This window comes from Oenanthe melanoleuca, chromosome 4 (genome assembly GCF_029582105.1).
Source record: "Oenanthe melanoleuca isolate GR-GAL-2019-014 chromosome 4, OMel1.0, whole genome shotgun sequence".
NCBI lineage: Eukaryota > Metazoa > Chordata > Aves > Passeriformes > Muscicapidae > Oenanthe > Oenanthe melanoleuca.
The window spans coordinates 2,353,912-2,380,023 of record NC_079337.1 but is presented as its reverse complement, the minus strand read 5'-3'; the positions used below and the strand labels follow the sequence as shown (position 1 = coordinate 2,380,023).

Here is a 26,112-nt window from a genome sequence, read left to right as displayed (position 1 = left end):
TTCCTTGTTATTGCATTCACTTAGCTTAGTGTAATCTACATTTTCAACTTGAGAAAGATTTCAGCTGACAGGCATTATTTATAATGCCCATAACTTCAACTGTGGCATTTGCTCATAAATAATTTGTATAAAAGCATATGCTTTCCCTTTATAGAGACACAGGAGATAATTCCATTACCAGTAGTTCAGTTATTAAACATATTCATCCACCTTAAAAAAAAAGAGTCTGAAAGGCAGAGCAAATGTGCTGTACTGAGGAGAAATGTTTGGGAACAATATTCAACCCTACTTGTTAAGAAAAACACACTGTGAGAAAGTGTCTCAACCACGTGTCTTTTTCACACCAGAAACTTGCAATGTTTCTAGGGGATCCCAAAAATGGGCATAATTGGTAAAACCCAGTGCATTACTGGCACTCAATGATTTTTAATATTTTTAAATTTTTTTTGTTTTATTTTTGCTTTTAAAAGAAATTAGTAAAGCTTGACTGCAGGTAGAGCAGAGAACTGCATAGAACCACTTTGCTTTAATCATCTAGAAAATGCCCTTTCCTCAAATCAGAGGTTTCAGGGTCAAGTTAGATGTCTCCTTATTTTTCAGCTGAAATTGGGAAGGTGATGAGAGAAACAATACAACCAGAATCCTGTCTCCACAACCTGAAGTGGAAGAAAACATTTTACATCATGGATAAACTCATTTGTCTTCTGTGGATGGGAGAGCTATTGTTGTTTATACTTCCAGGTATGCTGAATTACAAATGCAGATGAGGGTTGTATCTTAAAACTTGGGAAACAGCTTTCTGTATCCTTTGGCAGGGCTGTTGAACTAAACACAAAGCTTTTATCTCTCTGAATCTCTCAGGGCATGTTAATCCTTCACTTAGAGATGAAAAGCTGCTTGAATGGTTTGATATTTTTTAATTGTGCCTGAATTGTATCGGTGCTGTGTACAGATCTCTTAAAGCCAGAGTCAAGAGTCCCAGAAAGCTCCTGTGGTGCCTCTGGGACACAGCACTGCCCTGCTGCTGGCTGAGGAGCAGCCTTGGACACTTCCAGGGGTGGGACAGCCACAGTTTCCCTGGGCAGCCTGTGCCAGGGCCTCACCACCCTCACATGGAAGAATTTCTTCATGCTTGGCTTGTCCTTCTGCTGGGAGAGACCAGGGCTGGAGGGGCCGGTGGTTCGACGCAGCCCCGTGTTCCTTATGCTCTTAGGCTCTTTGGATCCTACAAATCCTTACTTACCAAGCAATCTTCTCCTGTGTAAGTAGCTTTCAGCACTCAGGAAATACAGGAATCTTTATCTGTGCATCAGAGCCATGTTTGCTATGAAACAAAATAGGTCACAGTCATTTTTCTGTAAGGCTTTCTCTCGACAGATCCACAGCAAACCTGAACTGGTTTGCGGGGTTGGAGGGGAAGTCTGCTTTTCTATGCCCAGTCCTTTGCCACCCCTTCTTAAAGCTTCCCCTACCCAGTTATTCTGCACAGAAAGGACACTCATTTTTTCAGCAAAGTGAGAGGATAGCAGCCTAATTTAGTGCTATCCCTCCAATGTCTCTTTTGAAGCTCAGACAGGATTCAGAGATGTTCAGCCTGTTCCAGTTCTGAATGTCTTACTGAGTTTTGAAAAACTATTATTCAAATCTTCCTTTGATTTTAACTTAGTTTTTTTTCCTCATTTTTCTATAAAATTTGTCAAAAGCAAAGCAATATCTTTGAAAGTGTTTTCAGAAGGAAAACTTGATTGCTTCTTTTCTACCTAGTTCTGAAATCAAGCACACAGAAATACAGTGGGCAAGAATTCAGGCCCTGGAGCAACATTTAGTTCCATTCTGGAGGAAGGCAGAGAAGTAATTTTGTGCCACAAACCAAAATGTAGCATTCCCTTAATGGCAATACCAGTTTTCCAGCTTGCCATTTGTACACTTGCACATTCTTGTCACTGCAGTGTAAGACAACTTGTTTCCTTTCAGTGTGAAAGAATAAAACGTGCTGGAATTCATGTCAAATCATTTTTCTCCTGCACTTTCCCACTAGCAGCCCAAGACTTTCTTCATGCTGAATTAGACACGAATGGAAAAGGTGGAGAGACCACCTGGATTGTGAATAGCACCATCATTGTACATGAGCAGCGTGGGGCTCTATGTGTGTCCTGCAGGTATAAAAATGTGTAAGAAAGGAGAAAATATATAATGAATCTCACTGAAATGGATGATTAATATGTGAAGTATATTGTCACAATATACTAATAAAAGTAATAATATTTGTGATTTTTCTTTTGCAGAACACCAGAGATAATGTAGGGACAGAAAAAGAAGTGTTTACACTTCATGTTTTGCACTCCAGTTTTATGTCAAACATGAATAGTGTATGGTAGGAGAGAAAAGTGAGAACATGGATAGAATGAGGAAATGAAATGACAAACCAAAGGAAAAGCGTGGTTGGGGATTTACAGTGTGGTTCAATAAGCCCATGAAAGAATGTGCCTGTTCTTTTTCTACTTTAGCTAACTCATGTAGGTGACTCTGGAAATCTCTCTCTTGTTTTCTTTTCCCCAGGGAAGACAAGTACAGAGGGGTGAAGCACAACTATGTCCACAAAGATGCAATGCAGAACAGAAACCTGGATCAATATTCAGTCAGACCCTGTAATTATGAGCTTATTTTGTACTGATGTAAGTAAATCCTTAATTCTGAAGGAATTTGTGCCTAGGGAAAAGGAGTGCAAGAGATTCTGGTATCCCCATAGACAGCAGCTGATGGGAAGCATGATACAGTGAAGAGAGGTAAAACCTTAACCAGTCTGGAATTCAGGAGCAGTGGAGGTAACCAAGGAGAAGAGAATATGGACCTCAGGAGAAGACATTATTTTAGGAAGATGTGTAGATATATATAGAGAGAGATTTGACCCATGTTTTTATCAGATAAGAAATCCAATATAAAAGGAAGTCACTGTGGTAAAGAATGTAAGGTTGTCATCAGGCCACAGAAAATCTCTTCACAAATTCTTTATTTCCATGTTGGAGTTCAGGAACAGAGGAGTGTAAGATCAAATCAGCTCACATGCCACAACACCTAAAGTAGCCTATTTTAAAAATAGAAATCAGATCTGATCTCTCTTTGGAAGTAAAAAAAAAAAAAAAAAAAAAAGGTATTGTGCAGAAAGTTACAAGAAGTTCCAGATCAGATTATGTGGTCAGCAGCTCAAGTGGCTTAAAAGGATCAAAACCCCAGTATAAAAAATTTCTTTCAAAAGACTGTTCAGACTGCTCTGGGTATTTTCTGTGCTCAAGTGGTCACAGCTTGACCCACACCCAGCCCAAAACAGCTGAAAATGGAGGACCAGGACAGCCAGCTGTGGGGTGAAACATCACTGTCACTGGAGAGTTAATTACAGTGTGCCAGTCAATGAAAGGTAATACCAAATTACAGACACTGTTCCAAAGAAAAAGACTCCAGGGGGTTCCTGGCTTTGAGCCCGCCTTGGTGGGAGCTGTGTCCCTGTCTGGGATGCACACAGATGTCCACGCAGGCTAGAAGGGGTGATTCTCGGGGCTGAACATCTCCTGGGAGCCAGGAAAAGCAGGGAGCAGTGGAAGAGGCAGCAGCCTGGCAGCTAATAATCAGCACGTTACCCTGCATCTCATGCATCTCCACCAAGTTCATTTCTTTTCCTCTGAGAATGAATAACTAATGAGAAGCCTCCTCTTGCCAGTTATTGTAGCCCTACACAAAGCGGGTTGGATGTGGAGCTGCTATTAATAGCACTGAACGAGCTGCTAATTGGGCAGTTATGTAATGGCTTTGTTATGAAACCTAGTTTGGGTTTGACACCTTCTGTTTGCTAAAAACAACAGTAAAACCCCCAAACAAATCCAGGGTTAGCAGTGTGTGACATGAAATAAAGGCTGGATGTTTTAAAAAACAAATAGAATTAAAAAGGGGGGGGGGGTGGGAAATCAATTTGTTTCTCTGAATTCCAGCAGAAGTGAGCTGGAAGCGAATCATTCCACAGATCTGCTGTTCAAAGGGATGCTTTAAAGTAACTTTCTTTAATACCTGCCCTGCAAATACAGACAAAAATCCTCTAAGCGACCTGTTTCTGCAACTTGTGAAGTCTCAGAAAGTATTTCTTTTATTTAAAAAAAATGTGCTTTGAATGAGCACAGACAGAACATATTTTAAGGAGAAAGAAGGACCAGAAAATACCTGTGTGACACACTTTGGAGCAAATCATGCACTAGGATGAGGCACGAATCTCTACTTTTGTAAATGACAATAGATAACCTATACAGTTTGACATTTTTAAAGTAACTTATTTAAAAAAAAAAAAAAAGGAGAGGAGCAGGTGGGGATGGCATTTTGTTCCCTGCAATACAGAAAAAGAGAAGATTGCAGTGCATTAAGAGGGAAGCTTTTATCCAGGGTGGCCCTTTGGAGTGACTCTGTTCCTAGTTACTCTGAAGGCTGGACATCACTGATGCAATCTACAGCCCTGGGAGCTGCTCCTCCTGGTGAAACCCAGCTGCTGTCCCCTGCTTGTGAGCTGCATCTGCTCTGGATACACCAAACACAGCAGCATTCAGAGCCTGCAAGAAGGATCCCTCCAGAGCTTTGTAGTTGTGTGTGTGTCTTAATATACATAGAAATGAAAATTCCTGAGCAACACTGTGCCAGCAGTTGTTGTCTGATCAGCGTTATCTGTAATCTTGTGGTGCTGGGGGAGATCAAGGCTGTCACTTCTAGAAGGAGCCCCCAAACCACCCAAAGAACACTTCATCTGTGTGTTTACAAACATCCATCCTTGCCTTTGTGCAGAGAAGTACGTGGAATTTGCCTCCAGTTGAGTCACCTCTTACATTTCAGGAAACTGGGCACAGGTTCTACACTCAGCTCTGCTGAGTTATTTCCCACTGCTTGTCATTTTACATTGTCTAGGTGATGATAAACCCCCTGATTTATCCAGCATGGCAGATTAGGGAGGTTTTAGTCCAATAAAAGAAAACTCTACTAAATTCCTTTATTACTAAAGTACCTAGAAGAGGCAGCCAAAGGGCTCACAGAGACTAGATGCACAATGTCCCAGCACCCCAGCAACTGCAGCCAGCATGCCTAAAAAGCTGTGATAATTTGGGGTTCAGGAAGTGTCGAAAAGAATAAGACTGGAAATTGGGTGGTCCAGATGGCTCCCACAGGTATCCAGTTAATACTCAAAATCTAGAACGTCTCATCCATTTTATGTGTGTGTGTACATATATATATATCAATGTGCAGAAATGCATATAGACACTATTTACTTCATTAGGATATTTTGGAATTACCATGTGGCAAATAATAGAAGAATCTTCCCCTAAAATAACAGCAGCATGCTTCCCTACTCCTCCTACACATGAGCTGAAGGGAGTTTTCTCCTCAGTGCATGTTTTCACTGGTTGTACAGCTTGTTTGTGTGTTACTGCTCTTCTGTACCCTTGTAAGAGCAGAGGAGGCACCGAGCAGCTCCTCAGAGTGGTAACACTGTTCCATATTTCTGTCCTGGTGGTGCTGAAGGGATCCCATAGAGTACGAACTCGGTCACCCATCTTGCTGCAGGACAGAGTTCAAAATCAATCCACAGTCCTATGATTGCTTAATTCTCAGATATTCTGAATTTATACTGGTATAAATTTATACCTTTGCAATACTTCAAAAACTTCTGAAACACTGCAAACCCCATCTAAATCTTTATCTGCTGTTTACATTTTAAAACCCTTAAAATACTTAGAACTGTCCTTTAAATTATATTTAAATATGGGAATAATATGTTCCTATGTCTGATATAATTTTTCTCCTCTGTGTTTTTTGCACCCTTTGCATTGCCTGCCTGCAGTGATGGTACATCTACTACAACTCCCTGTGTATCCTGCTGATCCTTGTTTTTCCCAAGATAAGGCAGCCCAAGCCTTCTGGTTGGTGAGTGCATGTAACTAATGTGTGTCTATTGTCTAGTAATATCTGTTACCATTTCCTGCTGGATTGATACCTATTTCATTTAATGTATCTTTAGTGATCTCTGGTAAATTATTTTCTAAGAGAGAAACTGAGAAGCTACTTCTCTACAGGGATATTATCCAGGAAATGCAGTATTTTTGTTTCCTCTGGATTCTACTAGGTGTTTTTTTCTTTTAATAAATGGAAAGACCTCCCTGTAATTCAGAATAAAAAAAAAAAAATTGTAGAAATCAGGATGGGGAAGGAGCTTTTGTCAGTTGGAGGAGATGTTGCTTATTTCACTCACCTGACCCAAATGTAAGCCAGAAGCAAACACTTTGCACTTTCATGTGTGTCTGGGGAGGATGTAGGCTGAGAACTGATGGGATCCTCTTTAATTTGCTTGATAAACTGAGAATGAATAGTAGAGCTCATTAGAGCAGCCCTTGGTACCATGAAACCAGGGAGAGCAAGAGAGAGGACAAGAGGAAACTGCTTCAAGTTGAACCAGAGGAGGTTTAGGTGGAATATTAGGAAAATTTTTTCATGGGAAAGGTCGTCCATCCCTGGCACAGGTTGCCAGGGAAGTGTTGGAGTCACTGTCCCTGTAGAAATTTAAAAGACAAATAGGTGTGGTGATTAGAGATGTGGTTTGGAAGTTGTGCATATCCTTATTCTTATTCTGTTTTTATTCTTGCCATGAGCACTCCCTGCTGTCTGGGTCAAGAAACCAGCTGCTGCATTTCACCTCTACTTCAGTTTAAAGACTCCATGGTCTCACAGTTGTGCTCTTCTCAAAACTCATCTTCTTCTCAGTCAAAAGTGTCTCATATGTACTGGTTTCTTTAAAATCTTCCCCTTTTCTGACCAAATATTTTGTCTTCAGTTCAGTCTGTCCTAACTTTTGTCATTAAAATGTTTCCCTTTTCTCACCCCCTGACCATGTTCCCCTACTTCTAAAATCTCAACGCTGACTTATTTCCGCTGTAAAATTCCAGCCTGCCTCTTTATCAGTTCTGGGTAACTCTGTTAGTGTTCCCTCCTCTTGGAAAGCCCTTTCATCTCCAGTGCTGGGAATACCTGTCGTTGGGAAGCAGGGGGTGTTGTTATTAATTTCCTTCTTCAACTTCCTTCATTGAAAGGATGCTCCGAATCTGAAACGTGTGGTAGATGAAACTGCTTGGAGTCACCTCCCCCATTTTTTTTTAGGAAATGCCTGGAAATGTGTACAGAACACCCACTCAAAGCATTCCAAATGAAGACTCGGCACAATTTCAGTGCTGGCCTGCGAATGCGGGCTCCTGTGTTTCCTGCTTCCTTTGCAGCCCTGGCAGCCTCTCTGGAGTGTGTCAGCCAAGATCATACTTAGTTCCTCACCTTGATGAGATTGAGGTTGTCACAGCCAGCTTTTCCACGTGCATATCTTTCTCTTGGTTCTATGTGGCAAGGTAATAGAAATCAGTCCTACCAGGCCAGGGAAATGCACACACTTCCCAGAGTCTGTCACCGCTGAACCAAAAGTAACAAACCCCTGAGAACTTGGAAGGAGAACCATTTATCCTTTCTGAGTCAGCCAATCACACAGGGTTCAAGACTGGTGCTCAAACTTCCAGAAATCATAGAATCATGGAGTCACAGAATGGTTTGGGTTGGAAGGGATCTCAAAGCTCATCTCATTCCAGACTCCCGCCATGGGCAGGGACACCTTCCATAGACCAGGTTGCTCCAAGCCCCAGAAAACGTTTAATTCACAGCTTGAAATATCTTTTTTTAGTAATGTTTATATTTCAAATCCATGTCATGAAAGCCAGTGGCAAAAGGTCTTATTCATGGAGTGTTACTGACTCTAATTGCTTGTAAGAAGAACTGTGTAAATAATGGAATATTTTGTTTGCTAAGAATTCATTAAGAATTACTCAGCTCAAAATAGCCAGGACAAGTGCAGTAAAAAGAAATCACTCTCTTCACAAGCGTTATTTCAAAGGTGTATTTTTAAGAATACTCAAAATTAAAAAAAAAAAAAGAAACTTGAATCCTATCAGAGCATTCCTTGTTTCTTTCCAGTGCAAACAAATGAAAGCATCTCTTTTGCTCAGCCTGTATTTTTGTCCTTGCCCCACACAGAAAAATAAAAACATAAGACATTATTTTTTCATTTCTGTCTCCCTGTGGTGCTTCCAGAGGCAGGAGTTAAGTGGCCAGCAATGCCTCCCAGCCTGTCAGCAGTGATGCTTTTTTAGGCCAGAGAGAACCTTTGGTCTCCTGGATAGCAAGAGCGTGACAGAATCCCTGAGCTATCAAATCAGTTATTCTGCCAGCATCTTTCTGGTTCACTGAGGAGTAAATTAATCCCACCTAGGAGTGCTCCAGCAGCAGAGGCAGGGACAGCACACACACTGCCCTGCTCAGGCAGCGAGGTGCTTGCCAGGAGTGTAAGCCATGGATAAATAATTCCTTTTCTTTGGGGAGCCTTCAAGGATCTACTTCTCTGAGCACTGATGCACACATGGTGGGACAGCAGCAGTGAGGGAGCTTTTCCAGGGGGAGGAAACAAGCCCTGGGGCAGGTGCAGCAGCTCCACCGTGGACCTCCACAATCCACCACAGTCCAGGTGTGTCTGGGGCTGGCACCAGCTTCTGGAGTCAGCCCTGGTCGGGAGGTGGTGGTGAGGGAGCTGCTCCAGCAGAAGGCCTTGGGACAGCTTCAGGTCACCCTCATCACTTGGAAAGGAGGAGCGAGTTTCTAGCACGATGTCACCAGTCCTTCTGCGCCCCAGAAGCTTTACCTGTCAAAGTTCTGCAGCTCCAGTGAGAAAATAAGAGGTACAACGTGTGGTGCAGCAGAGCATTCCACACTGAGCAGAAATCTGTGCTTCCAGTTCCAGCTGTTACAATGAACTGCAAACCCATGCATTTTCTGTGTGATTTCTCTCAGTTGATCCTCTTTTTTACCCTGTTCTTACATCTTTCCTGGTTTCCACACACATTTTTGGTCTGTTCATTGCTTTACTGCAGTTATGTACCTCTGACTGCTCCAATGTTGTCCATTAGTTTCCCCAAGGCAGTAGGTGCTTTGTCCCAGGAATATGTGCAGCCCTGGGAAGGACCAAGATTCCTGTTATGCTCATAAAGTGAGTACTTATTTAAACCCCAGATTACTCAGATTTTCTGGGCATTTTCTGCCTAGGCCTCTATTGTAAGCGGCTGTTGCATTTGTTCACAAATGGAACATACATTATTCCTAGCAGCCCTCATAATGAGCAGTACACACAAATGACCTCTTGGAAGCTCTCTTCACTCCTGCAAAACATAAGAAAATTGAAAAACTGTATTTGCAAGGTGAGAAATAAAATGAAAACCTCACTTTGGCTGTCTAAAAGTAAAGTCATATGAAGCAAGACCTCACTGAATAGCAAACTCTTAAATACAATTTCCTTTGCCACAATAAATGTTTCAGTATAAGGTTGAATATACAGTTCATTCCACTTAGCTGTAACATTTTGTTCAACTTCAGGAACTTTTAAGTGAACAACTTCAGTTTTTTACAGGCTTAAACTGCTCTCTTGAAAATCTTCTGGAGAAGAAAAATGTGCCCTGGGATGGTTTTAAGCATTTTTTTGTTCATTGTTGAGATCGGATGTTCTTCAACAACAGATAAATTGTTTCTGTGGCCTTAATAGAAATCTGAAGCTCTACCCAGCATTTAGAACTTCACCTCATGGACCAGATCCTTGGCTGCCATCCTTCCTACTTTGGTCTGCTCAGGAGGAATTTGGGGAATGTACGAAATGTTTAAACGACAGCTACAAATTAAGGTTGTCTTTCAGCTCAAGAGGGAACTGCAATTAAGACATGATTGTTATAAGGAGAAAAAACCCTCTCAGCTGAAGTGTTTCCAAGCTACTCATCACTTCCCTAATGCTTCTCTTATGGAAATTCATCTAGTCCTGTGATATCGATCTTGTAAACAAATACTTTCTTTCCTTACCTCCTGCGATAAAATTTGTACTTGATATTTCTCTAGGAACTCCTGGGTCCCTCCTTGTCTTTTTTCAGATTGGGAAACGTGAAACCAAAAAAATAAAAAAGGATTGTAAAAAATGAATCTCAGTTTGGATCATTCATTCTTATAATGACTTTTAAAAAAACACAGAAATGTCAAAAAGAAAGTGAATCAAAATTGAATTTAATATTTTCTTCTGAATATTTTTTTAAATAATTACTGTATGGCACAGGAATAGCAGATACTTGGGCCAAATGCTTGTTCTCAGAATATACCATTAGGGAAAAAATGATGTAGTGCCAGGGGAATATGTTTCATTTTCTCATGTCTGTGTACATCTGGATAAGGAACCTGGCAGACAACTCTCCTCAAATCCAATCATCAGCCCACCCTGGGGGTTCAGCACTGCAGATTGTATCATTTATGCAGATATTATACAAAAGGATGCACAACTTCCATGGTACTTTTTTGTTTGAGGGGATTTGGAAATACGCTGCTGTTTGGAGTGCTGGTAATGTGCATTCCCTTCACGGATGTGGGAATAGATCCATTCTTGCTGGTCTAAATTGAAACATCCTCCAGTCTGTACTGGCACTGCTGCACAGTGTTTCCCTGGAGAGGAGCTGATGGAGTAAATGCTTTGTACTCGCTCACGAGTTCCAAAGTCCCTTTGCTGCCACCTTTGTGCTGTGAATTCAGTGTGTTTGTACAAGGCACAGCCGCCTCACCTGGAGGAAAACTACCTCTTTGTGTGTAGGCTCTGGCATCCCTGTTGTACATTCATGTTCCTTTGGGGAAGGGTTGACAGCTTTTAACTCTTCGTATGAGACCACAGCTCTAGATGCTGATTCTGGAAACTCCAGAGGTTTAATGTGAAGCCCTTTGTGGGTGTGTTTTGTGTGTTCTTCTCACTTACCAAAGTGAGGATGGAGATGCTCCATGCTGCCTTTTGTAGTGGAGCTCTGCTTGTAACCAAGCTGCTGCTTAAGGCTCTGTGAACATGTGGATTTAACTCTTTGCTTGGCTCGCCACCGCTTATTTGATCAGAAAGGAACAAAAGCAACTCAGGTTTATCAGAAAGGATCAAATGCCCGTTGCGTGGCCTGGTGACCCCCCCATTCCGTGTTCAGTGGCTGCCAGAGCTCAAGGAGCATTCGGACAAAGCTCTCAGGCACAGGGTGGGATTTTGGGGGGTCCTGTGCAGGGCAGGAGTCGGGCTGTGATAATCCTTGTGGGTCCCTTCCGACTCAGGATATTCTGTGGAAGAAACGGAGCCAGCTGTTTGCCGTGACATTTCACACGTGTCCCCGGCGCAGCAGGCACGGCGCTGTTCCCCGTCCTGGCGGTGCGGGGGTGACCTGCCGGGGCCGTTCGGGGCCGTTCGGGGCCGTTCGGGGCCGGGTGTGCGCGGCGCTCCCGCGGGGTCCCCGCCCGGGCGGGCGCCGCTGCCCCGCGGCCGCCGTCACGGTCGCGACCCGGCGCACGCGCGGTGTGCGTGTGTCCCCCCCCCCCCCCCCGCCCGCGCGTGGCCGGGGCCGCCGTGACGTCACGAGGTGCCCGGGATGTGTGTGTCCCCCACCTGCCGTGCCCGCGCGCGGCCGGAGCTGCTGTGACGTCACGAGGTGCCCGGTGTGTGTCCGCGTGTCCGTCCGTGTCCCGCTTCCCGTCGCCGCTCCCCTCCCTCCCTCCCTCCCTCCCCGCGCGCGGCGGGGGCCCCTGCAACGTCACGGCCCCTTGCCCGCGAGCGCACTCGCACGCGCTTCCCGCCGCGCGCCCTCCCTCGCGCTCGGGCGAGGCGTGACGTCACAGGCGGCCACTGAGGAGCGGGGCGGAGAGGGGGCGCGCGCAGGTGCATCCGCTTCCCTCAGGGCGCCTCCCGCCGCCGTCCCGGGGCAGCGCCCGGGGAAAGGTCGGTGTTCGCTCCAGGGAGGACGGAGCGCAGCTTTCCCTCGTGCTCCGACCGTCAGCGTGAGTCCCCCCATGGGTGTCACTCGGTCCCCGACGGCAGGGAGTCGCGGGCCGGGGTCGCTAGGGGGAGGCACGGCACCGGCGGACGGGCTGAGGCGGGAGGGGAGGGAGCGCCGCGCCCCCCGCCCCGGTTTTGCTTTGCCTTTTGCCTCTGGCTTTCTCTGGCGGGCGTGAGGGAGAGAGGAGGATACGTATTTATTTATTTATTTACTTACTTACTTATTTATTTAAATATTTGTTTGTTTGCTTCCCTAAAGGGTGAGGGGAGGGGAGAGGGAAGACCGGAGGAGGGCGCGGAGGCAACGCCGTCACCAGAGGAGGCGGTGGCGGGGAAGAGGAGGAGAAGGAGCCGGCGCGGAGCCTCGCCTCACCTCGCCTCGCCTCACAGCCCCTCGGCCGTCCCCGCCTCGCCGTCCACGGCCGCCGGAATCACCGGCGGCCGCCCGTCCTCATGATGGCCTCGACCACCTGCACACGCTTCACCGACGAGTACCAGCTCTTCGAGGAGCTCGGAAAGTAAGGACAGAACGGGGGGCGAAGGCACCGGGGGCTGTGGGGGTCGGTGCGGGAGCCCTGGGGGAGCCAGGAGCTGCCGAGGGCCCCGCGGGAGCGCCCGGGCTCCAGCCACACGTCCCTGGGGCGGCGAGGGGCTCTGGGCGGGTGGCGGGGAACTCCCCTCAACCCTCCTGTGCCGCTATTTATTATTATTTATTGTTATATTTAGCTCCTAGGTTGTCGCGGGGTGGGGGTCCCGGTCCGTGAGGGGCGTCGGAGCGCGGCGGGCGCCCCCCAGCGGCGGGGCGGGAGGCGCAGCCCTGAGCGCCATGTTGGGTGTCGCCCCCCCCGGTGTCACCGCCGAGGGGGACACGGCCACCGCCGCCCTGTGTGCCCCCGCGCTGTGCTGGCAGGGACGCGGTGAAAGCCCGCCCGCCCTCCACCGCGGCTGGCAGGGTTGGTCACACGGCTTCTACCCCGCAGAGTTCACTGTTCAGCTGAATAAAATCGATGCTGACCGTCCCTGTCAAAAAATCAGAAAATCCTCTTTTTTTTTTTTTTTTTTTTTTTAAATTCTGCCGACATCACACCCCTCCGTACTGCCCGTTAGCTGGTAATGGCAGTGGAGTGTTTCAGCTGGACTGACACTTTGCCCGGTTTTGGTTTCCAGAGGGGCGTTCTCCGTCGTGAGGAGGTGTATGAAAATCACCACAGGACAAGAGTACGCTGCCAAAATTATCAACACCAAAAAGCTTTCAGCTAGGGGTGGGTATATTTTAATCTGGTGTTTATGGTGCCTCCTCCCTGTTTCTTCTGTTCATGTGCTAAGCATTAGGAAATGATAAAAATAGATGAATGTTTTAACAGATTTTAATACAATTTTAATTATTACTTCCTTGGTTTGAATTATTTTCCCTTGATGTCTGTCTTTTTTTCTATGTTAAATGTTTTATGGATTGACTACGTGGAAGTTGGAGGTTGCTGTAAAGCATTTCAAGAAAAGATGTTCAAAAACTAAAATCTAAGATAATGCAGTCTTCATTTTTGAGTCTAAATAATTTGATTCAGAAGCATTTTGCAAGCTTTTTTTGTTTGGTTTTTTTTTTTTTTTTTTTTTTTTTTTTTTTTTTTTTTTAAATGGGAGGATGGTCAATAATAAGTTTCCATTGCAGATTTTATTTTAAACATTATAGCTTCACTGAATTCTTTGTTCCCATTGCCTTTAAACATGAACATTAGGGCCTATCTGACTATGAGTGAATGAGGGAAAATGTACTTTTACCTCAGATTAAACTTTTTTGTGAGAAGAAAATTTCGATAAGGAGTCAAACCATGTGTTTTGAGCTAGCCCTGGTGAAGAAAGTCACTCTGATGAAGTGGTGAGGAGTGTTACTGTTACAAGGCTGCTGCACAGCTTGTTTCTGCTCTGCCTCTGATGTGTGTGTTTCCAGCAGCTTGTCAGCAGCAGCGGACGGGTTGTGATGATACATTGTAGGTAAATATACACATGGTGTGGGCTGTTGTTGTGGAAAGGGAGTCTTAGCGGTGCCGTGTCAATTGCTCGTTAATTCCCAGCTGGAGCGCCTGTGTCCCGGTGTCAGGGATTAGGGATCACTCGGCCTTAACGTTATCTGTGTTTTTATGCGAATTTCTAAAGGGCACGAGAGTGAATAAGTCAACGGTGTCAGTCTAAACGTGTTTGTGGCTGGTCTGCCTCTGGCCCAAAGGAATCACTGCAGGTAAACGGCAGCTTGAAGACATTCAATTTAAACAAAAGACACTGCATAGGGTGGTATGACAAGTTCTGATAACATGCTGCTCCCTAATAAAGATCTTTCAATGGTTGTTACTTGCAGTTGGCAAAAGTTGTGTGAAAATTTACTTTTTGCTGAATTTAAGTTTTCTCGCTCTCGCTGCAGGATTATTTTTCCTTTGTTTTTGAAATGTTACTTGAATTTTTTTTTTTTTTTTTTTTTTTTTTTACAGTTACAGGCTTGAAGGTAGGTTAAGAAATTTATATTTGAGATAAATATTTCACAAGTTTGCTTTAAATAAATGTATTGTTTAGCACATTAATGTGATCTGTTGAATTTTGATGCTTAAAATAAAACACCAGACTCAGTGTGATTTCATAAATCTGAGTAATTTTCAGTTGAGAAGCCCTAACGAGGTCATCCTCAGGTTACTGCTAACAGGTGCTGAGCCATGAGCCAGTAGCCAGGTTACCAAGTGCTGTGGCTTATGTGTGTGATGGGGCAAATCCTGGAATGCTAGGCTAAACTGGGAAAGACTGGGTCTTCCTAAATACTCATCGTTTGGATTGCACTGGATTTCAAGCTGTAATAGTTGTACTTCGTTCTTGCCAGGACCATGTTGGTCCTTGATGTGCTCTGTTAAGGAGTGGAAGCACGCTTGGGAGAATTTGTCTGAAAAAATGGAATGAGGCCTAGTTCATACAGAGTTTTCTGTGAGTTCAACCCATAAAGGAAGGGGTTATCCTTCAGAGCTGAGCTTTGCAATATCCTTTCCAATCAGAACATACGTGGTGCTTGTCTGTGAATGCAGGGAGTGCCTTCCCATCTCTGTTTTCAGACATCCCAAAAATAATTGCAGTTTTTCAATTGCTGAGTTGTGTTTTGTGCAGGTTGTTTTGAGTTTTAGCACTTGGAATTCTAAGAAGTTTATGAAGAGCAAGATTTTTGGAGAAGTCTTTAAATTCTTCTGAGGCAATTTTTAATTGCAGGAAGGTGTACTTGAATAGCACTTGTGGTGCAGAAAAACTAAACATGAAAAAGCCTCAAACTGTGATGCTTTCTCCTGGCTGATATTGGGGGTCGAGTTTATAATTAAAGTGCTGCTTTTAGATCTAAATTTTGTTCTACTCCATCTGAGCTGCTGTATGAGGAGGTAGCAGTTCACTTGTGTGTCAGACCTACTGAAATACCCATTCCAGGGTAAATCATTGGGTCAGCCTCATCTGTGAGCAGAGGTACCTTGGAAAGGTATTCCTTGTCTATTGCTGCTTCCCTATAAGTATTTTAAATAAAATGTCAAATTTGTGCTCTTTGGTTTTTTTCCCCCCACACTGGATGTGAACAGTTTCAGTGTATGAATGGAGGAGTCAAGGTTTCAAATTTAAATGCCACTTCCTTAAAGTAGTTTTGAAATTAGAAGTTATTTAAGTGGCTTCAGTCCAGTCAGAGCAATAGTTGTCTTTTCTTCCCCTCTTCATTTTAGCCACAGATGTTGTTGGAGATGTATCCAAAATCTTACTTTAGTAGTCTTTCTAAATCTGATCTGGTCACCAGCTAATGCTGGGGAAGGTGTGTTCCATCAGTTTCCTATTATAGTTGCAGGGAAATTTCAGGCAAATTGTCTGTATGCAGAGGCATGGGCTTTGGCTGGAATTTGGAGGGGAAAAATAAGCTGTGCCCCTGTTCTAGCAGAAGGAGCCTTGGTGCTTTCAAATTGATGGTCAGTTCCTTACAGAATTCCAGTTCCATTATTTTCTAATTTTAGTAGTGGAAGTAATGAATATTTGTTGGATCTATTTCAGTACAGCAAAAATGCTTTTGCTTTTACATATGTTTTCTTTTTCCACCTTAAATATATTTAAGGTGTCTTCAAAGTTTCAATCTTGGTGTTTTCTAGATCAGCTGGAGCATTAAACTGATACTAGAATATCCACAGCTAGTTTTGTATCAATAGAGTATATTCCTGCACAAGGTGATTATGCTTCTGATTGTAGAAAAGAAAGTGGATAAAAAGGTGTTACCCTTCTAAAAACATGTGTAGCAATGAATAAGCACTCAGAAAACCAAGAATAAAGTGAAGAACGTGTGTTTGCTGGTTTTGGGTTCTGTATGGTTCATCTAAACAAGTCTTTAGGATTTCCTTACTATTCAGTGAAGGCTTGGGCTTGTCTGTGTTGTTTGCAATGTGTAGAAAAAGTGAACTTTTATGAAGTGACTTGTTTGTGTCTCTTCCAAATACCAAATAATAAGCAGATTGTCTGTTTCTTTTTGCCGTTATCTTTTTCTTTCTCTTTTGAGGGTCTTCTAGCTTTGATCCAAATTGATTTCACATAAACAGTCCCCTTTTCTTAAAAGGTTTAGCCCTCATTTGCTGTCTTCAAAAACAAAAACAAAAACAAAACAAAAAAAAAAAAAATAGATAGGAGTTTGCTTTTCTGATCATGCTTGAAAGGGTGAATCAGTGATAGATTTTTCACTGGATGTACCTGTTGGCAGTAACTCCTACTGACAGTTTCTGGTGGCCAGAAGCACAGTGCCTTCAGCGTGATGTGACGGTGGGAGGAGGAGGGTGATGTCCTGCTTCTTTTCCTTTTCTGGAGACCTCATGCCAGAAGCTGGGCACACCTCTGCCAGCCCTTGGGCTGCTGCAGCAGAGCTACGAGCACTTTGTTTGTGACCCTGTGGGCTACAAGGGGTAACGTGAGACTCAGCTGGAGGTTATTGCTGCTCCCTGAAAAGCTCTCCTGAGCTTTTAGGGACCAGCCATTCCATTAGCTTCGAGTCTTGCAGGTGTCACTGGTTTATCTTCCTTCTTAGCAGGAAATTGCCCAAATCTTTTCCCGTGTTTCTACTGTTGTTCTTTGCGATGAGTTGTGCCTGCAGGTGCATGGCACAGCCAGCGGGGCTGGGGCGATGGCGCTCACCTGCAGCCGGTTCTGATGGGTGTGGAGGCTGCAAACCCCACCCTGTAGGAACAGCGTTTTGTGCAGTATTGAGTAATGGGGCTGTGGGAAGTGTTTCAGCATCTAAAGCTCTCCAAGCAGGGCACCTCATGATTCCTAAAGTGATTTAAAATGCATTAGGGACATGAATGAAATGGGAAGCATACACAGGGTAGTATTTTTCAGCACTTCTCGTGACACAGAGATAAACGTTTTTGATGTGTCACTAGACTTAACATTTCCTTTAGTCAGGTAGTTTGTGTCAGTCCCTGCCAGATGTTGTACAGGAAGGCAAGCTCTAATAAGGCTTTCAGTGCTTCATAAGAGGAGAAAATAATTCTTTCTAATCTCGCTCAAGATGTTAATCTCTGAAGCACACACTTACCTGTGCCAGTTTATTACAACACATGTATTTTTAAAGCTAAATTCTGTTCTTACGCACATGTGATGTTACTCCCACACAGACAGGACTGTCCTTCAGGGCATTTAGTTGTCAGTGAGGCAGATTGTGTCCTTATGAGGACGAGATTTAAGCTTGGCATTTTAGTGGTTTTCCTCTGTGTCTTGCTGTAGTCTTGTTTCTCTGGTTAATTACTTAACATTAAGAGCGTTTTAAAACTGTTGTTTGTAGGAAGGCTCACCTGGCAACATGCAGTTACCCTTTTTTACATTTGTGCTCAATGATTGTGTTTAGCTTAGTCATGGCATTCTTTTCAGTTTGACATCGTTGTAACACAACACACTCATTTGAATGTTTATGTGCAAGTATTTGTTTAATTGCAAATTACCATAATTTAGCAGGCTACTGGTTCTGTTGAAATTGACTCCATTCAGACAGCTCAGGCTAGTAGGGACAGAAGGGAATTATTTAAAAAAAAAAAAAAAAATTAAAAAGGGATTTTTGGTTAGGTGCTCTGTTTTGTGAAGGTTTGGAGCTTTTAATTCTGTTTTGATTTTAGTATTTTTTCTGTTTTGGTGTTAGTGAAAACCTCAAGAGCTTTCGAATACCAGTGAGAATGAGGACTTTGAAACTCTGTAATGAGTGTTGGTTGGTAGTAACTTATTCTAACAGTTAAACTAGATCTGAAATGAAATGTCCTATCAGTTCGTAGTTAGATTATTCAGAACAGATGCTGATTTCAATAATGTCATTTCTGGAGTTTTTGCAAAAGAGTTATTTACTCTCTCCATTGTGACTGGAATTTCTCTTAGAATAGCACAGAGAGTAAAAAGGTGTTGGCATCATCTGTCAGCTCAGTTTCAGCAAGTTCATTAGGGGAAGGGAGGGAAATGCATGTGACAGGGAATTATTGGGGATTTATCTACTGGTCCCCAGCCATTTTCTGTCAGAAGTTACACATTTTGGTACTGATTCGTGCTCTTGTTCCCTTCCTGCAAAGTGAAGGCTTAGCTGCACATTTGAACAGCTCCACTTGGGGGATTGCTTCTGTTGGAAGGGAAGGGAGAACTTAGGATGCAGGGGAGAATGCAGACGGAATACCTTTCCTGAGTTTGCACATCCTGATACTGAAATAGGGATGTGTTCTCTTTCTCCTTCTGAGAGAGAATGTTTTGCTGTGTTCAAATGGTACTTCTGAATGAAAGGTTTGGAAAGGAAATGAACACTGTGGAAACCCTTTGCATTTATTGCAGATTGGTTCTGTTTGTTTGCATATAATACCACACATAGAAAACATTGTTTTATGGGAAACCATGGGCCGGCTCAGGTGTTTGTGACTTGGATCTAACCTCACTGACAGCCAGGTAGAAATGCACTTGTTCGTGGAATGATGGAGATTAGGAACAGACCAACCCCCCAGAAATCCAATTTCAGTACCTAACTAAACAGTGGAAGTGAAATGTAAAAATCCTGTCACATGTAGGCATGCATTTATCTAAACACTAAACATTTATGCACCTTCTCAGACTGTGATTAAGGGTACGTGGAGTCTTTCTGCTATGTTTATTCACACCTCTGTGATTCCACAGTTTGGAGTTTGACTTTATCTTCCTCTTGTGTAATTGAGCAATGTCTGATCTTAGAGACTGGAATAAAAGTCAGTGAAATATTTTGGTTTGTGAACGTATGTACTGCCAAAATAGTGCTTTTCATGTGTCTGTCCTTCATTTGACCTCCTGAGAAATGTAGGCCAGGGTGTTTGATATGTCGAGCTTCCTCCTTCATACTCATATATTGCACATTTGTCAAATGCTCTGTGAAGATATTGTGGGGGGTTTAGGAGATCATGTGGGAAATATAACTTCCTCTGTGCTTTGAGAAAGGTTACCAGAGAACAAAACCCTACCTTAACAGTGGCAGTTCCTCTGTTTAATTCCTTAATAAAAATAATTGTGCTTTGAATTTGAAGAAACATCTGCTCTGTTGTGGAGAGGTACAGGAGTCCAATCTGTCTGTTTATTCCTTGGATATATTGAGCTTGTGTACATCTTGGAGTGCATGTTTGTGCAAACTCCTCATCCATTTAATCCTTGTGTAATAAGAAATGTCTTGTGCATGGTAGCAGAGAGGGTGTAGAATTTGTGTGACATGGGGTTGGTATTTTCTTCCAGGGAGACAGTTGTGCTGTTACCCAGTGTCATTTCTAGCTTGTTGTCAGCTTGTTCTGAAATTTATTTGAGTTGTTTGAATCAGGAAATAAACTTTTAAGCTTTGCTGTCCAGATAATTTCTGTAGCATCTGATCAGAAGCTGCTGGATGTATTCTGCTGTACTGAGGGATTACTTAATTCCTCTTGAATTTGTTCTTCTAGATGCCACTGGACAGAAGCCGTAGCTGTCAGAAAAGCCAGGGAGGGGCAACTTTTGCAAATTTGCACAGGTGTCTTATGCCTGATGGAGCTTATTTTGTCATCTGGGGCCTCTTTAGGAATTGAGAAGTGTAAATGGTTCTACAGCATATATTTGTTTTATCTAATTAGGCTTTTCAGCCTAGAAAATGATAGGTAATGTGTTGAGCAAACTATTACAGAGATGTTTGTGTAGTTACTGGTTTAAATGGATTGTATTTGGTAGAAAGGAACTTTGCCTACCTGGTGGTTTGAGGGAGCTTCTGTTACATGAATTTCTGACCTTTTGTCAGTACTTTCCAAGTATTTCACAGGAAAATTTGAGTAAAACATGCCAGCTTAATTAAAAAATCAAAAAACAACCCCAACCTCTCAAAGTAACAAAGTAGATTTTAATATTTAGAAATGTGATGTTGTGTATATTTGCTGATTGAGATGAAGCATTTTATCTTGTGATGACAGGCTTTTAAAAAATCTTTACCAATAACCAAGAATTTATTGCTGCTACATGTATAAAGTTAAAATCCTGGCGATGCTTTCCAAGAGAGCTGTCTGGCATCCATAAAACCAGAATTAATTTAGGTTTGGCAGTCACTTTCAACTTGAATATAGAGTGTGCTTGTATATGTTCACAACTGGTTGTGAGGTTTCTTTTGCTCAGCTGCTGCCAAATCATTCATTTTGGGCTGTTGTTTGGACAGTCTCTCCCACTGTCCTACATCTGCTCTGTAGGGAGCTGGTGGTTCTTACTGTGTAGCAGTTTGCACTCTGCCCTTGGCACTGCTGTGGAAAGCAGGGCTATGGTCACCTTCACTGGATGGAGAATTTGACTTAAACCCACCTTTAGCCAGAGGTTATGACGTGCAGAATTAAAAACTTCAGAATCTGTATTATAATAATTTTTTTTAAAGGTATGAACTGAGTGTTTGCTGGCTAGAGTGAGCAGCTGCATGAATTTGGACGGATGTGTATTGAGCAATGTGTAGAGCTACAGCAGCTAGCTTTGGGCTGTGTGTGTGGCCTGCAGGCAGGTTCAGCCCTGCTGAGCAACTGTGAGCCCTCTGGCCTCCAGCTGGCAGTGCCCTCACCTGGGAACCCCCAATTAATTTGCCCAGCATTCCTGTCACCTGCTGGGTCACGTGGTACAGAGCAGGCTCTGGGCCCTGTGCTCCCGGAGCAGGGCACCCTGCCCAGCTGGGAACATCCACAAGCCTTCATGCAAGGACCAAGGCTAGCACACCTCTGCTGTAGAGTTTCATCATCTCAGCACGTGAGGGGGAGAGAAAAGGAAACTTAGAGCCTTGAAACTCATATTTGTGGGCAGCAATTACTGCCTGTGTTGTCAGAACTTTGTTCCTGATTTAATTGTAGTTGGGAACTGCTTGCTTGTAAATTTTCCACAACGTGAATGCAAGTGTTGCAGCAAGTCACGTTGCATATTCATGTAGCTACACAAACAGATGGGGTTCCTACATAAAATCCATATTTGACAATCTGATGGGATTTGCTAAGGCTTAGCTTTCATTTAAATTATAACCTCTTGGACAGATAGGTTTGTGATTTAATGAGTCAAGAGAGGCCTTCAGGTTATTTGTATTGCATAGCAGTTTTCATGCCAGTGCTTAGGTGTGATTTTTGGTTTGGGAGACTTCTTGTAGGAATGGTTTTGATGGGCTATTGCTCATTAGAACAAGTACTTTCCAAATTCAGAGATTTCTCTTGAAACCTTATTCATTTGTCTGATGTTGCTCATATCTTGCAGAAAGTGAGGATGTTTATGCAGTTACAGCATGATCTAACACGGACAGGCTGCTGCTGCTGTGGTGCTGTCTTGCAGGAAGGATTTTGTTCTGTAGGGCAGATGACCTTTGGTTTCCCTCAGGGCAGCTCCAGGTGCTGCTGAACTTTCATTGTTAAAACACACTTGAAAAGCTGCTGTACACTTTTTTTTTTTTTTTTTTTTAATAGAAAGATGTCACTAATGTTAAGTGGCTCCATGATGCAAATAAGGATCAGTGCAGAAACCTTCAAAAGCTACATTTTCCCATTATTTATTAAATTCTCTAGTTACAAAAATGAAAAGCTCATCTTGGTGTTTTTTATACTAAGTCTTCTGCTTCCTGTTGCATTTTTAGGGGAAGGAAGAGGAAAAAGGCCACTGGTTCAGTGCTCTCTGTGTGTGCACGTGCACATGTGAGATGCAGAAGAAGATCTGGCAGAGCCTGTGTGTACCCAGGCAGCTTGCTTGCTGTAGGAAAGTGATTCATGCTGAACGATCTGTTAACTTAGAGTCCCTTTGCTTGTAATGAGGGCAGGAATTAGTGTCTTTAAATTTTTATTTGTGTTAAACATGATTTATCTCTCTAAATGAAGTAATAAATTGCTTTCATTGCCTTGTTAATCAAAACATGTAGTGAGATTAATTTTCCGAGAGCAGAAGTTGCTTATGTGTGGTCCATCCCCTCTGCTTGGAGCTGTGTTTGCTATTACAGATGTTTTGGGGACCAGGTCGGTGACACAGCTCTGCCTTGCAGGCTCATGGTGGGAACTCAGCATCTCGGAAATGCTTCGAGGAAACCCAAAAGAGGAGGACAAGTGCTCATAAATTACATGCATTTCCAGTCTTTAATTGGTGCAGATTGTATTAAGTTTTAAAGTAATGGAATTGAATTTAATGTTCTGTCTGCATTTTTCCAAAATAGTTGTATTTTGGTCATAGTATGTTCTTGTAGCACTGTAAATCTCACAGCTGTTAAATCCCAAAATTCGGACTTGTGAAAGTACAAAATATTTGGAAAATATGGGGTTTTTTTTCTTTAAATAGGATTCATTCACCTCCATCACCTTTAAGTAAGGTTGATTGCTCTGTTGTAAGCTGTCTTCTTGCTTACATTCTTTTGAGGGATAAGGATTGGTCCTCTACCAATACTCAAAGCAAAGTCAAGTTCAGAGTCATGTTTTGGTCATGAGCAGTCTGCTCTTTGTTACATGAAACAAGAAAGCCAGGTCTGGTAAAATTGAACCTTTGCACTTCCAAACCATGTTCATCCACTGTCGGACTTCTGCAGGATACAAGAGCATCTGAGCATTTATCACCTGGAGCTGGCCTTCAGTGCAAATTAGGAAATGAAATTCAAGTGTAGTCAAGGCAAAGTTGAGTCCTTCAATAAAATAAATTGTCTGATTCAGTAATCAAGCTCTATCTTAAAATTAACTGGGGAGGTGAGTGGGTTGGTGATTTTTGCTTTATTGAAAACAGAATTAAGTACTGCCCTCTTTTCCTTCAGAGACTTTTCTGGTTTACAGCCCAAATTAAGTCATGGACAGCGTTTGTTGTCTGTGCCAGGCTGTCCTTCAGAGAAGGCTTCATCTTTCATTGGTGTATTTACCAAGGACCATCTTATGCTCATTATTTTATGTACCAGCCATCTTCCCTTAGCTTCCTCCCGTATGACAGGCTTGACATTATTATGGCCATTCTTCTTATGCACCCTACAAGCTAATTTACCTATCTATATGTGAATGTTTGGAGTGGGGAATTGGAGCTGACCACAAAAAAAACACTAGGGGAGGTCATCTGAGTATCTTAATATCACTGGTGTCTTTATGGGAGGGTGAATTCCAGAGTTTATTTACGGATTGATTTGTCTGATTCTGAGACTGATGCTGAAGGAACTCATTTAGTAATTTCCCTTCAGCTTTGCCATTCATCACTAGGTTTCCTGTCACTTCTTTTACCAGTGTCTACCAATTTCAAAGTTAGTTTGGTGATCTCCATTTTCACTCATCCCCAGATGCCTCATTTTCTTTGTTTCTGCATCCTAAACACTGGAGCCTTGCAGGAGGCTTTGATCCCTGTCTGGAAAAAATCCCTGGAGTACTGTTTTAGAGGACTCGCTGTACCCTAGCAGTAACTGATATGCAAAGATGTAGGTAGCTGCAGGGCTTTTTGTAGAGTCAGTCAGATCACGCATATTGAGACCTAACTCCAAACCCATTTCTTTCCATCACAGCAATGTTGTGCAGTTCTTGACACAGGAGCTTTCTATAGCCTGCTGTTACTGTTGCCTCTGTGCAAGGTCGAGTGGAAACTGCTGTGAAAATAGCTCCATGAAACAAAGCTAAATTAGGGATAGTTTCTGTTGAGTGTTGATTTGTCTCTGCAACCACAGATGCTCATCTAGTCAACAAAATGGCTAAAGAAACAGAAAATTGTGCAAGTTCACTGAGGGCTGTGTAGTTCATTGTTTAAAGTTCCATTGATTCACACACTAAATAAACTGAAACACTTTCAAAATGTTACTAATTGTTGTTGACTGGTTCAGTCAATAAGATGCAGTGTGGAAAAATGCCTGACCAGCTCAATAGGGATCTTGAGGGTTTTTCCCACTGCTTTACATGGCCTTTCCTTCTTCTGGGCTTTTTTGTTTTGTTTTGTTTTATTAGTTTTTAATCTTAGAGATCCTCTTCCTTCATGTTTCTCAAACTTCAGCTTATAGGCAGCTAAAAAATGCACAAGCTCCCAGTGCCTTGAGCTGTGTTTTGTGTTTGTACAGTTTTGTGAGGAAGCAGTGGCAGGAGGGGTTGTGTGAGAGGACTCGGATGCTGCTTGTCCCAGGTTTAAGTCTTGAATGTGGGGAATGTGGTTTGGTTTTTTTTCAATGAAAAAGTTCATTCTAATGATAACAGGTCTCTACAATCTGACCTTGAAACTGAGGTGGTTTGACATAAGCCAGCAGTGGTTGGGTGTTGAGCAATAGCATGAATGTGACAAGTAACATGCTGAGCTGTGCTAGAGGTATGAGTACTCATGAGATCAGCACCTGGATTTGCATCTGTCAGGTTTCTTTCCTACAACAGAGAATAGACAGTATAAAAGCCATTCTTGTAGTTAAAATGTTAGAAAATCCTCTTTTAAAACGCATGTTGTTTTGAATTGAATGTGTTTAGGTTTGGGATGTATTCAATTGTGGCATACACTTTGATCAAAATATTTTAAGCAATTTTTGAAGGCCACTCATTTTCATGGTAATATTTACCCACACCTACCAGAAATCCATTCTGCTTCAGTTTTAGTTCAGCTTTCTGAATTTCAGTTATAACCTATCTATAATAATGTAAAAATAATATGTGGGAAGCCAGCTGGGGTCCCTTGCTGTAACAGGGGCTCGTTGTCTGAGCATGCACTCCCTGCCAGGTAGAGAAGAGGAGAAAAAGAAGCATTGGCATGGCAGAGAGAGTTTCATGGGTACCAAGAGAGAAGACTTGATGATTATTTTAACAGATAAAAAACTGGAAGGTCAAAAAAACTGATGATCTAATGGGATAAGTGTGACGGCTTTTTAACCTGTTTTTTGTTGGTAGCTTTGCCTTATCAAGAAATGAAAATATTATTCTGGCATCCTATTATTCTGTCCCTCTAGCATAGGAGCTGAAGAAAAAGTATTTGCTGCTAAGAGACAATTCAGTAGTAAACTATAAAGGTGTAGCTTGATCTTGCATCGAGATATCAAGCAGATAAGACTTTGCAGGGCAACTTCTAATTGCCTATTTACAGGGACACATTTACCTTATGAGTATGGGAAGGTTCTTCATATTTTCATGGGACTTTCTATGAAACAGCTGAATAAAATGCTCTGCCACTGCTTCAGCCTGCTTCTCATTAAATACATTGATATTCTGTGGGGGATTGTTGAGTGACAAGCATTGCAAATGTGCTTGAAGTTTTCCTTAATGACTAAGCTTTCTTGCCTAATATAAAAATGAGCGGCTGCGCAGGAGTGAGCAATGTTGTCAAACCTGTCATCAAGTTCTCAGAGTTGGTTTGAGTGCTTGCAATGTTCTTCCTTTAATTGACTTGGAAATTGGCAAAGGTTGCTTATAAATGGGGAAAAGCATTTTTAAAGATGTTGGGAAAGTTTAGCTTTGTAGTTAGCTGTGCAAAGGCCTCAATAATTAGCTGTGGTTATATTGGCTGCTTTTATCAGGCAACTTTTTATCTTTTGAGTAGGATGAAATAACTTATTGAAGAATCTGCTGCCCTTTGTCAGTGTTTGTAGATTGAACCAAAAAAAAAAAGTAAAAAATAATTTTTTCATTTGTTGGGTGTGCATCTGTTGTGATTACCTGACTGTCACTGGTTTTTCCATTGTCAACAAAAGAAAAAGAAACTGT

At 42.7% G+C, this 26,112-nt stretch overlaps 1 protein-coding gene and 1 long non-coding RNA gene across 33 annotated transcripts in view; both read left to right on the top strand.

Moving 5' to 3' along the window:
* The window catches only part of LOC130252872 (uncharacterized), a 33,817-nt gene extending 23,743 nt beyond the window's left edge, over nt 1-10,074 (top strand). For 6 of the 7 annotated variants that reach the window (XR_008840454.1, XR_008840453.1, XR_008840459.1 and 3 more), the window contains 3 exons: nt 601-741; nt 2,560-2,675; nt 5,870-10,074. This is a non-coding gene — a long non-coding RNA (uncharacterized LOC130252872). The remainder of the gene's footprint in view (nt 1-600; nt 742-2,559; nt 2,676-5,869) is intronic. The other variant, XR_008840456.1, reaches the window with a different exon arrangement.
* Nucleotides 10,075-11,477: 1,403 nt separating this feature from the next.
* The window catches only part of CAMK2D (calcium/calmodulin dependent protein kinase II delta), a 116,956-nt gene continuing 102,321 nt past the window's right edge, over nt 11,478-26,112 (top strand). For 11 of the 26 annotated variants that reach the window (XM_056490880.1, XM_056490899.1, XM_056490898.1 and 8 more), the window contains exons 1-3: nt 11,721-11,940; nt 12,198-12,456; nt 13,106-13,200. In XM_056490880.1, the coding sequence (XP_056346855.1) occupies nt 12,392-12,456; nt 13,106-13,200 (160 nt within the window). In that variant the 5' untranslated portion in view covers nt 11,721-11,940; nt 12,198-12,391. Of the gene's footprint in view, nt 11,941-12,197; nt 12,457-13,105; nt 13,201-26,112 lie in introns of all 26 variants that reach the window. The other 15 variants (XM_056490908.1, XM_056490905.1, XM_056490886.1 and 12 more) reach the window with 12 other exon arrangements.